At 37.7% G+C, this 13,069-nt stretch overlaps 1 protein-coding gene across 9 annotated transcripts in view; it reads left to right on the top strand.

Annotated features, from left to right (window-relative positions):
• Positions 1-13,069, top strand: part of HDAC9 (histone deacetylase 9) — a 455,800-nt gene that overhangs the window by 80,779 nt on the left and 361,952 nt on the right. For 5 of the 9 annotated variants that reach the window (XM_015558167.1, XM_015558160.1, XM_015558159.1 and 2 more), the window contains 3 exons: positions 5,922-6,163; positions 9,836-9,986; positions 10,959-11,085. In XM_015558167.1, coding sequence (XP_015413653.1) covers positions 5,922-6,163; positions 9,836-9,986; positions 10,959-11,085 — 520 coding nt within the window. The remainder of the gene's footprint in view (positions 1-5,921; positions 6,164-9,835; positions 9,987-10,958; positions 11,086-13,069) is intronic. The other 4 variants (XM_015558161.1, XM_015558165.1, XM_015558164.1 and 1 more) reach the window with 2 other exon arrangements.

The raw sequence follows: 13,069 nt of genomic DNA, 5'->3' as shown, positions 1-13,069 counted from the left end.
AACCAGAATCAAACCTGTGACCCTTTAGTCCACAGGCCGACACTATCCATTGAGCCACACCAGCTAGGGCACATCCACATTCTTATCAGAACCCTGAACTACCGATATGACTACATAGTTGATTGGACAATGTTAAAGCAGAAAACAGCACAGCAGGCAGCCTTTTCTGGTGGGCAGTCAGCAGGCCCCAACGGTCACAGAGGAAGCAGAAGGGATGATCAGAGCAACATTTGTTTCTCCCCAGATCCAGAATGTGTAGTGCATATGCCCTCATGCCAGTGGCTGTGGACAACCATTTCCTTGGTATAAAGAACTTAATTTCCATACAGTCTGGCTCTGAGCAGTGCTGGTGATGCCATGCCCCAAGTTGTAGCTGCTCTAACTATGCATAACTGAGATAGTAAAAGATGATTCCAGTTTTTATGCATTTTTTTCAAGTTTCAATTTTTAACTAAGTTGACACATACAAATTGGTGGTGAGGTTGTGCCTATGGCTTTTGTGTGTGTGTGTGTGTGTAAAAACCTGTATTTTCCCCTCTGCTGCTTTGAGATCTCATTTCAGAGGAGCAACATGAACAGTTTTCAGTCACAGTTGGGATAGTTGTAAGTGGTCAAAATGGTGCATTCTTAGAATTTTTCCATCCATGGGGTTTGACAGTTGTTCATTCAAAACATTATTAAAATGGAAGGCTTCCTGTTTGCAAGTCAGCTGATAAAGTAGCAACCAAAGATTCCTGCTTTGGAACACAGGAAAATTCTTCCTACTTACCTGTGCTATAAATACCAGCATCGAAAGTGAAGGAGTAAGACACACTGCAATGCTACTCGATGACCCTCAGTACTCTGAATTACCTCTTTAACAGCTGTGGTATTTAAAAGAAAAGCATTTGTCACAGAAATTTAATTATAGCTGCACAGGTCTGCATGTTGCTTAAATAAATGTAATTATTATAAACATCTGTATGGTCTGAGATTTTTATTTTGAAATGGAAGCCTTTTGTTTCCCTGATTATTAAGAACTAAAAACTTTTCAAGAAAATTGCATTAGTTGATAATTGCTAAGCCAAAAACTATCAAAGAACAATCTAAAGGACACTGAAGAAGGAATGAACAGGACTTTATAAAGTATTATTTAAAACTATTAATATCTAATATGGAAATGTTCTGAATGGAGATTTGGATTTAGGATAATTACATATACTATAACATGTTGGCGTGTATCTGAAATGTGGGACAAACTGGGTAAGTACAAATGAAGTTACTAGGTCTTGTGATCTGTTAAGAAAACATGATTCATTTCTAAGTAATGCTAACACTAATATTTGTTGTCATCAACTTCTTTCTAATTTATGTATCACTGGCCACCTGTTCAAAGTAATTTGTAAGGAATTTGCATGTTCCTAGGCAAGAAATGTGTGAACAGGGATGATTCCATTTCTTCACTGTTAAAATCGGTTGTTAATTTTTCCTGGTAAGTTGATTATTTCTAATTATGATAATACAGCAGCTGTGGACAGTGCCCTTTCTTTCACATTCTGAGATATGAAAGGAACTGTAATGTGTTAAAACTCGGTCCTGGTATTGTGTTACTATTATTGCTCCTGGGGAGGCCTATTAGCCTGTCACAGAAGACATAAGAAAAATCCATCATTCCTTTTGGAATACGATGAGTCTTTGTCACCCACAGTGCAATTAATGTTAAAAATAGAAAGAATGGCTATGATATGATTATGATTAGCCAGAGATGAGCTATTGTCCAAGGAGCAGGCACTAATCCAGCAGGCCAAAGATGACCTATACAGCACCATCAGTTTGCTGATTGCCATTTCTCTCCGAGTTTGATGAAATATTCATGCCTTCGCTCTCCTCTCTGCAAGCACTATTGATTTCTTGTATAAACGCTGCTATATTTAGTCTAGACAAATGGAATGTGGATTGCTGCTGAATAAATTGGATGAAAGACTGGGATCTTGCCTGCCGCTTTCTCTCAGTCTTGGGCAATTATTTATAATCAAGAGCAGTTTTTGTAAGTTGAGGGTGATTTTTCACAATTTAGTGATTAGTCTCTGAACAAAGGCAAGCAGTTAGACACAATCATTTCTGTTGGGATAGCAGGTTAAGAAGTCAAATTACCCTTTGAGGTTTACAATAGCTGTTTTAGAGAGTTCTGGGACATTTTTCCCTTATCTTTTTTGTTGGGGGGGGATTTTTTTAGGGGTTCAATGTTTACAGTTCATAGGTAATAAGAATCCCAGAAAGAAGAGATTGCAGAGTCTCTTGAAATTTTTCATTTGCTGTATAGGGTTAAATTCTGATTTTTGTTTATTGGCATTTTCATGGAAAAACTGGAGGCTGCAGTTTGGCCTTTTTTAATGTAAAAATGAAATATATCATTAACAGCCTTTGCTTTGGGTTGGAATTGTGCCAGCTCTATAAATTAATGTTCCAAATCTCACATAACTCCAGGGCCTTAAAGGAAAGTTCTACATTGGACTCTGCAACTAGAGATCTTCATTTAGTTTGAAACTTGGCTCAATTTTAATAGCTTTCTTTTCACAGAGATCATGATTTAAAAGACATTGTCTACCAAACCATGGTATATTAATAAGTTGTTTACCATTTTCATTAAAGCGGTGTCACCATCCACAAAGACTTCTGATCAATACATTGGGGGGAAAATAACCAGGGTTTGCAACCTGAGACTGACACTGTCCTCGCTCCCACCCCCACTCACATGTGCACACACAGTCCTGTGAACACACACAATTCAAAAGATACGCAAGGACGTGAATGTTTCATTCGATTTGCAGCTTAACTGCTATAGATGGGATTTCTATTAGGCTTTCCTGACTCTCTGAAAATAGCTCTTAAGTTGCATGGAGTATTAACTTTGTGGTCCCCAACCTGGAGTCTGGAAATCTAAGTTGCCTCCAGTAGTGGTCAGAGCATTAGATACCATTTTGGAAAAAGATAGAAAAGAAGAATGGGGAAAAGTATTCATATTTTCACCCCTACTACAACGATCTTCTGCACTGTATTTCACCAGTCTTTGCTGTTAAAATTCAGAGAGTCATGTAATTAAAACCCCAGTAGATGTGATATGCTCTGTGAGGGCTGGGATTTTTGTCTTTTTTGTTTAACTAGTAAACTCCAACATCTGCAATCATGCCTGGCAACTTAAAGTTCTCATAAATGTATATTGACTAATATTTATGTAGTTTAAAGAGATATCATAGGGTTTACTTCACTTTTATTACTGTTTTCTTCATTTAATGCTGTAACAACATTTTTCATGTTCCCATAAACATTTTTAATGATTGCATGTTTTTACACCTAATGGACATATTTTCCTTGGACGTTTCCTTGTAGTTGGTGATTTCAGTAAAAACAATAGCACTTCAGTAAACAGCATCAAACTGCGTCTTCCTGTTAGTATTATCTTCTTAAGATAGATTTCGAGAGTTGGCAAACCTGAGTCAAATGGCAGAAATATTTAATGCCTCTTAATATATATTAAATTGTTTTTCAGAAGTTTTAAACCAATTAGCAGTGTCTTTTGTGATTTATAGTTGTCTACTTTGTCGTATGCTTACAATGGGACAGAACACACACATATACATCAACCATATATCTGATATTTAATAATTAGAAAATGATGCCTTATTTTGACCTAAAAGTTGCCTTGCTTTTCTAGTGAAGGTGTAATTTTTGAGTTGCTTATCTATTTTCTTTTGTCATTTCCTAGAAGTTTTAGTGTTTTTATTTTCTAATATGTAACATATACAATTTCATTTTCATACTTGCTCCTAATACTTTTGTTTTGTGACTACACAGTGTTGATGGTTTATTGTACTATACAGGGGATTACTATTTTTCTGTAAAGAAACCAAAAGCATTTATTGAGGGATGTGCAATGTTGTCTTTTAGTGAATTATTCAGTTTAATCCTTTTAACAGCTCTGTGTTGTTACTCTTTGCTATAATTATCTGCATTGTACATATGAGGAAACTGAGGCCTAGAGAACTTAAGTAGCATGCCCATGGTCACAGTTAGAAGGATGGGAACAGGAATTTAGATTTTAGATCAGAGGTTGAAAATAAGCGGCCTACATGTCAAAGTTTACTTATAGAAGCTTTTTTGTTTTCTTGTTCCCATAGTGTTAAAATATTTTAAGTTATTTATTTATTTATTTTAAATATATTTTTTATTGATTTCAGAGAGGACGGGAGAGGGAGAGAAAGAGATAGAAACATTAATGATGAGAGAGATTCATTAATCGGCTGCCTTCTGCATGCTCCCTACTAAGGATCAAGTCCACAACCCAGGCATGTGTCCTTGATTGGAGTCAAGCCTGCGACCCTTCAGTCCCCAGGCCAATGCTCTATCCACTGAGCCAAACCAGCTAGGGATAAGTTATTTTTAATTGTTTTCTCTTTACTCTGGATATGTATTTTCTGTCTTTCTTTTTTTCTACCAGTAATTTCTTGGGTCTCAGTAGTGGCTGACCACTTTAGCAAAGACATGCAGTTCAGTTGGCCTACATTCTCCCTCCAAAATTCCTATTATCTTTATCTAAATCTGTTTTATTCAACTACATACTTTTCTTGATTCCTGTGGCCAAAGGTCATATTCAAAATATTTAACAACCAGTTTGGCATATACACTGACTAATCAGGATGGACGCCAGCCATGAATAGCTGACATATCTGCATATCTACCCGGTCTGTGAGCTCTTGCGCTTATCCCACTCCTGGAAAGTTATCTCTTAGAAGTAATGCTAAGAATTTTATACACATTATCTAACTTAATTTTTACAAATTTAAATAGCTATAGTTATTTTCAGATTATTCAATCTTTTTTCATCCTGTTACTTGATTGAATATTTGTTCTAAGCATCCTAAAATTTTTTATGCCTTGTTTAGTTTAGGAATAAGGTGATTGCTATACAGATCATTACCATTTAAAAACCAGCATGGAGCCCAGCCAGTGTGTCTCAGTGGTTGAGCGTCGACCTATGAACCAGGAGGTCACAGTTCAAATCCCGGTCAGGGCACATGCCCAGATTGTGGGCTTGATCCCCAAGTGGAGTGTGAAAGAGTTAGTTGGTTAGAGTGTCGTCCTGATACACCAACGTATTTATGAATGCATAAATAAGTGGAACAACAAATCAATAGTGCGTTCTCTCTCTCTCTCTCTCTCTGTCTCTCTCTCTCTCTCTCTCTCTCTCTCTCACTCTCTCTCTCTCTCCATCTCCCTTCCTCTCTGAAATCAATAAAAATATATTTTAAAAAATAAATAAAAACCAGCACAGAGAAGCTGGGCAGCCTCATATCTTTATGGCTGGTCTTGGCTTCCTTGCCAAGGTTGATCAACTAATCTGCTCACCATTTCCCACATTTCAGCTTGCAGATTTGTGTTTTTCTTTGATGGATCCAATAGCCCAACATTATGTAAAAAGCTTTAACTTAGAATGTATCTTCAGACTCTTGTTACCAACAAATGTGTTTGCAAGCATTCAGACTTAGTTGTGTTAGAAGTTCTCTATTAAAACATGACTTCCTTTCCTCAGCAGAGACGCATTTTTGGTCCTAAATTAACTTGACCTTTGTAAGTGACCCAGTAGAATATGTTTTATGAACGACTTTGATGCCTTTAAATAATTGGAATCATCTCTTTGAAAAGGGTAAATGCTGACGATTCAAGGCAGAGTACCAATTGCTGGGGGGAAATTAGCATATGGTACATTTTATCAAAATTGATATATGAAAGACCTGTTATCATCATTGGGGGAAAAAGACTAGATTTGTTGGTGTAAAATTTGTTGCATGCGTATAGTGTCTTCCTTTCTGTCTGTGTTCAACATGGATTTGGACAAGGACACGTCTCTTATCATCCTTTCCTTGACCCCCCCGTTTCTCCAGTGGATGTAAAGTCGGAGGTTCCTGTGGGCCTGGAGCCCATCTCCCCTTTGGACCTACGGACGGACCTCAGGATGATGATGCCCGTGGTGGACCCTGTCGTCCGGGAGAAGCAGCTGCAGCAGGAGCTACTCCTCATCCAGCAGCAGCAGCAGATCCAGAAGCAGCTCCTGATTGCCGAGTTTCAGAAGCAGCACGAGAACTTGACACGGCAGCACCAGGCGCAGCTTCAGGAGCACATCAAGGTAGCAAATGTGTCCCTGCCTCTGACCTTTGCACTCAGGGGGCCTTGGGCGGAAGACAGAGATCTGAGGGGAAGGTTCCCTATTGTTTACACATGCAAGTATGGCTTGGAGGAAAGGGTGGTTGCACTGGGGGAAACCTTGGTAAGTGCTCGGAAGGCTGACTACACACCTGCTTTGCTCCTTGAAGGGGCCTCTGTCACTCTTTATCCTTTAGTCTACTGTGTCAATAGTAGGGAAGAGTAGCCTCCCACTCTTTTAAAACATTCTCTATTGCATGATTTTGTTCATTTGCCCCATCTCTTCTCCACCAATAGGAATCATTAGCCTCAGAAGGCTCATTTAAATATCTATAAAGAATCTGCTTATATTATTGATCAGAAAGGGTAACTCAGTCACTTATTTCCCTCCTCATGTTTCTTATGAAAAAGACCTCATACTGGATACATTAGAAACAATCACATAAAAAGCTTGAGAGAATTATATGAAGAAACTGATACAGATATTTTCAGTATTTTTATGTGAGTCTAATGGACTAAGATTATAATTTATTGAAAGAATGTCAGCAGTTGTAGACAATTTCAGACTCAAGTTGTTTAAATTGTTCTAAGAGGAGAAATAGGTCCATGTCCCAGAATTTTTTATGATGGGTTATTTTCTTGTCAGGTCATTTTAAATGTCTATGTACCTGTTTCTTCCCTTTTATCTTCAGAAGTAAGTATTACTTTAGCTTTGTTTATAAAATGTTTTCAACTTTTTGACAAAGACATCTTAAAAAACTTATTTTCATCTGATTGAATAGATGTCTAGTTTGAATGTATTATGACAAAACTCTACAGCAGCAAATATTTATAATAAAATATTTATGTTATGTTCAATTCCTTCAAAATGACTTACATGTTATTTTATTAATATGATAAATTATATTATAGATGCTTGATCTATTACTCACATATCACATAACAACACATTTATATGGAGTTAATATAGATAACTACATTAATATTATACCATTTTACCACACTAATATTACAGTGTCTGGGAAGGTAAAAATGATCTCTTCTTTCCAATGTTCCTTATTTTATGGGATATTTCCTTAGACTGAAAGGTCTATTTTATTTTCCAAAATAACATTCTTCAACACCTAATATAAACCATAATAAAATTTTTATTTTATCAGTGAACTTTACTAAATGAACTCTTGCAATTTATTGATCTACAGGATACCTTAAGAATAAGACTGAGCCATGTGGAATCAGTCATACATGGCTATATTTTGTAATAATAGGACCTTCATTTAGTTTCTAGACTTATTTTTGAATGATTCTGAAGCATTATTTTTTGACCTTTGAAATAATAATAGGAAAATTGATGTTTAGATCTTCTTCTTCATTTGAGGCAAGTTCAGATGGCAATGATGATGAGTGAAATTTATGTTTTTCACCATAGTTTAAGGTTTAGGTAACTGCGTGGTTCATTCTGCTCTAGTAGGTGAGTCATGTTGCCATAAGTACAGGGCAATACTGATAAGTCCCCACCTACTTCATTTACTTCTTTTCATTCACGTGTGATGTATTTTTTAATTGTAAACATGAATATAACATTTTAAATGAATTTATTGTTCCAGTTTACTGAAAAATTTATGGTAGAAAGTAGGTAATTAATTGTTACTTTGGCCCAAGCAAAGTAACATGGTAGGTTTACTGACACCTGGAAAATATTAGAAAGAGGAGGCTCTTGAGAGAAAAAGTGACCCTGAGGTTGCTAAAGGGAAATTTAACTTTAAAAATGATTTTCCAAACAGTAAGTTTTTTTTTCTCAGAAACTGAAGACAGACATAAGATTTTAGGAAGTTTAACAAGTTTTTTGCTTTTCAAAACTGTTATTGGTTTCCATTTATTTATGGGTAAAGCTAAAAGTTGATGATTTTAGTATTCATTTTGATTTTATTTTAATGAGGAAGACAATTCATGAGGCTTTATTTACGTTAGCACTGTGAATCCTTGGCTTCTATATAAACATCTGCTGAGTTAGATGCTATTATCCCATTTTCCCACCCAATAAACTGAGGCAGAGAGAAATATTCTAACCTGCCCAGGGCCACACAGACAGTGGCTGGTGGTTCCAGTATTTGTAGTCCTACCTTGTTTGTCTCCGAAGCTATCCCAATCGTACCTATCCCCTGGACCAAACCGTCTGAAAATGGAGGGGTGATACTTTATTCCTATTTTTTTCCAGCCCTCTTCCTATAGTCTTCAATAATAAATGGTGGCTATGGAAATTAAATTTAGAGCCTTTCTAGATTCCTAAGATAGATTAAATTTAAATTTCATTGGGGTTTGGGTGAAGAACTGAACCCATTTAACCAATCCTAATAACTGTACAGGATTAACATTCAAGGTAGACTTAAAGCAAAGTTCTGAATTTTTCTGTTACAATGGAATATTTAAAAACATCCAATAAAGGACTGGTGTAGCAAAGCCAAAATGACAAAGATTTAATATAAAGAGTACCCAGAAATGCTTCTAACCCTATCTTTCTGGTAGGGATGACGCTATCATAGTTAACACATTGCCTAACGCTGATACCATTCCACAGTGCTTTTTATTTGTATTCTGTTACTTTGCATCATACATTTCATACCTTTGGGTCACAACCTAATATAAACAGCATATTGACTAAATTCATTGGTATTGAGAGTTAAAAATACGAATAATAATTAAAAGTAGTATGGTTCACACTTAAACTACATTTCATGTATGTTTTGGACATGATGTGTGAGGGCAATTATTTCTTTGTCTTACATATGAGGAACCAAGGCTCTCTGTAGTTTAGTAACTTGCCTAGATCGCAGATGTCAGAATCTAAGTAGAATTCACAGTCTTTACTTATTCCTCAGTGGGCATGTTTCCTATTATTCATAGATATCAAATTCTCACTCTGAGTGCAAGCTGGCATCTTACAACAGTTATTAAGAATGCTTCCTATTCATGTTATTCATTGTTTGGAAATGAAATCAAGCAATGCAGACAAGCAAACTACAGTGCATCAAAGTGCAGTTTAATGGAAGTGATCTTAATCAGTCTCTCTCATCTGAAGGATTTTGTGGGTTCGGTCTTCTTCTGTTTTGAGAAAAGAGCCTACTATGGATAATAGATTGCATTAATCTATGGAGAATCTTCTCTGTGAGGCTTTGAAATTCTTAACCCTTATTCTGTTTCAGGTATACTTCCCCAAAATTAACTTGTTTCTCATCATTCTATTCAGTGAATACTCATTCTATTTCTTAGGATAGGAATTGAAGATTTCAGTTGTTTATTTGTAATGGGGGAAGAAGTGGGAAAGTGGACTCTGGACAGTTCCTGCCTTTGCCTGGTTTATATATTTCAGATGACAAAGTAAAGCTACTCAGGGAACTAAAGAACTGAGTGAATTTGGTAATGATTTTTGACAGGTCATGAAGCTCCCTAAAAACGACCTTATTGATGATGTTAAGACCATCTGGGCATTCTGTGCTTGCCTTTAGACTGTAATAATTTATAAAAAAAAAAAATGGGTAAACATGTCAACTAAATCCAAGCAAGTTCTAAAAGCTCACAGCATTTCGATTTTGCTCAGTGATGACAATGAAGCTTAAAGAAAGTGCACACTCTCATGTCTTTCTCTTCTCGTAAGTTGCAACAGGAACTTCTAGCCATAAAACAGCAACAAGAACTCCTAGAAAAGGAGCAGAAACTGGAGCAGCAGAGGCAAGAACAGGAAGTAGAGAGGCATCGCAGAGAACAGCAGCTTCCTCCTCTCAGAGGCAAAGAGAGAGGACGAGAAAGTAAGAGGCACCAGGGTAAAAGATGACCCTCTTCCCTCCCCTTTAGCCCGTCGTCCTGCAGAAAGAAGCCTGAGAAAGAGTGGAATTGAATTTGTCAAGATTGCCTGCATTAAAAACTATAAGAATAAATGAGAGACTCAAATGTAAAGCTTTGACCTCGCCTATCAGCTCTCCGCATTCAGCCTGCAAAGCATCTCAGGGAGTAAACACGGCATTGTTCAGCCAAGATACTAATGTCTACATTTTTGCATTTCAAAAATAATGTTACAGTAAAGCAATCCAGCTCTGCCATACTGTTTAATCATAACCTTTCTCTGGCTCATGTAATAATGGCTCTGTGAGTCCAGTCTGGCCTCTATTTAGTTTTTGAGTACTGAGGCCTTGGGAAGATTTAAGGCAGAACATTTGTAAAAATAAAAAGCTATCCACAAGAGGGAGACAGATCCAAATAATTCCCTTGCAATGAGGTCAGTTCAAAATCAGGGTGTCGCAAGGTTGAAAACTGGATGGGTTGAACCGGAATTGTCAGCAGGATTGATTTGTTTAATGCTCAAAAGAGGCTTTTTTAAAAAGTTGGTTTTTCAAAATAGTGATTCAAAACAATCATTTGATGTGTTTAGTCACTTATAGGGTTCCCCGAGATTCTTGATTTTTAAAGGGCAGTGTTTTGTTTCCCAGCAGGATTTTGTTAAAGCTTAGAAAAAAGTTAGTATTAATTCTGGGACTCCCCTCTCTGCAAAAGCAATTAAGGAAATCATGGAAGCTCTTTTGAAAATTGGCAGTTTAATCAGCAGTTACAGAAGCTTCCTATGCCATTTTCTCCGCCCGTTTAGACTCTGGTTTCTTCTTGTCATAGGGAAACTTCATATGCTGTGACCAGTGGGGTTACTTCTTAATTTTTGCTAAATACGTTAGAAGCATGAAAGGATACAGCTCTAAGCCAGCATCTGTTTCTGTCCGCCTGTGTTTCAGGGGCAGTGGCAAGTACAGAAGTAAAGCAGAAGCTTCAAGAATTCCTGTTGAGTAAATCAGCAACAAAAGACACTCCAACTAATGGAAAAAATCATTCCGTGAGCCGCCATCCCAAGCTCTGGTACACGTATGTGCAGTGTTCAGCTGTTTTCATTACCCGGGGATAAGGAACACAGGTTGTGCACTCAGCCCACCTGGGCCCAGATCTGGGGCTTGCCGGTTCTCAGCCACGGGGTGCTGGGTCCAGTTCTTGAATTCTCTCCCCTCCGGTTTCCTTCTCTGTGAATGAAGGATAATAACAGAAGCAGCCCTCTCAGCCTGCTGGGGGCGTCCTATGAAATAATGTGGTAAAGTGTGTAAACAGAGGGCAGGGCTTACCAAATGTGAGCGGGTATCATCTTGAGGGCCAGGGAGGATATATGTTCTTCCCTCGATGAGTAACTGACAAGCGTGGGATGGGGCCTAGAAATGAATTCATACTTTGCATTTTTCTAGTCTCAGACGGCGCATCTGATATCTTTACAGTAATTTCTGAACATTTGACAGGTTGAGATTTCATTTTACTTGGCTTGATATAAGATGGAGAGCTGAGCTATGTTTAAAAGTCCAGACTTTTTTTTTTTTAATTTAAAACATAAAAGGGGAAGGGAAAGAAAGTGAAGGATGGTAACTAACTAAATCGAAGTCCTCAGTGACTAGTTTACCCCTGGGCATATCACCCGATTTCTTCCCTCCCTGTGAAATGAGAGTAGACTGGCTTCTGACACACAGTGGGCCATGGAAGACATGGTGGTATTACAGTTTTTATGGACATCTTTTCCCAAGTCCAGTAAAGAGATACTGTATAGTACACAATTCTTTCTGCAAAACATACAGCAGGAGGTGTTTTTCAAAATCAGGACAAAACTTACAAGGCAAAGCATATTTGGCTAATAAACTAACAGATAAAAGTTTAATTTCTCTCGTTTTATAAATGTTTGCTTTGTGACCATAGGATTTTACAATTACATATTTTTAATCTCTCACATCATGAGGATAAGGAGTAAATATCTGATTACTCTGTTATAATGAAATTGTAAGCATCCCAGGAGTTCTATTGCAAGGGCTGTTGTACTTATTTAAGTATCTTCCCTTCTCTGCATCCCAAGAAAGGTAACTGAGGCAGAGGCTGTATAAATATAGTGGTAATCATAATTTCTGTCATGTATGTCAGTTCACTTGAGAAACCAATCCAGAAAGACAACTTTCAAATGTTCAATCAACATCACAGCCTTTAAAAAGAAATGCAGTTTTATTACCTAAAACTAGAGGCCTGGTGCACGAATTCATGGATGGGTGGTGTCCCTAGGCCTGGCCGGCAATCGGGGCCTATCAAGGCCATCTCGCCCAGTCCTGAGAGGGGCTGGGCCGATTGGGGCCTGTCAGCAGCGGGGAGAGACTGAAGGAGGGACTGTGGGAGGTTGGCTGGCTGGGGGAGGGACCAGGAGAGGTTGGCCAGCCACAGGAGGTTGGCTGTGGGAGCACACTGACCATCAGGAGGCAGCTCCTGCTTTGAGCATCTGCCCCCTGGTGGCCAGTGTGTGTCATAGCAACCATCAACTGGTCATTCAGTCGTAATAGTTGCTTAGGCTTTTGTATATATAGATTATAAACATAATTTATTACTTATAAATTTATTACTTAAAGCCTAGTTTAAGAAGAGAGGATTTTTTTAATTCTTAGCCAAAGATATGTTTATTGATTTTGCAGAGAGGAAGGAAGAGAGAGAGAGATACGAAGTGAGAAAAAAATATCTCATTTACCTCCTGTTCACACCCTGACCTGCAAGTTTGTTGGTGTGCAGGACAATGCTCCAACCAACTGAGCCATATGGTGCTGGGTAAAGTTCTAGGAATTATGGAATTGGAATTTAATATTTTTTTGTAAGGTGAAATATTTTAAACCAGTTAATTCTTGAGAATGCAATTCAGATGAATCCCAGTAGCACCTTGTTGGTGATAACAGGCCCCATCCGTTGTTTTCTTCATATGTAAAAATTATGGATGTTTACACCCACTGGCTAGTGTATGTCAGTCCTGTAAACTATTCTCCAGTTACACATTTTCATCACT

This window comes from Myotis davidii, unplaced genomic scaffold, assembly GCF_000327345.1.
Source record: "Myotis davidii unplaced genomic scaffold, ASM32734v1 scaffold168, whole genome shotgun sequence".
NCBI lineage: Eukaryota > Metazoa > Chordata > Mammalia > Chiroptera > Vespertilionidae > Myotis > Myotis davidii.
This window is presented reverse-complemented; position numbering and strand designations above follow the sequence as displayed.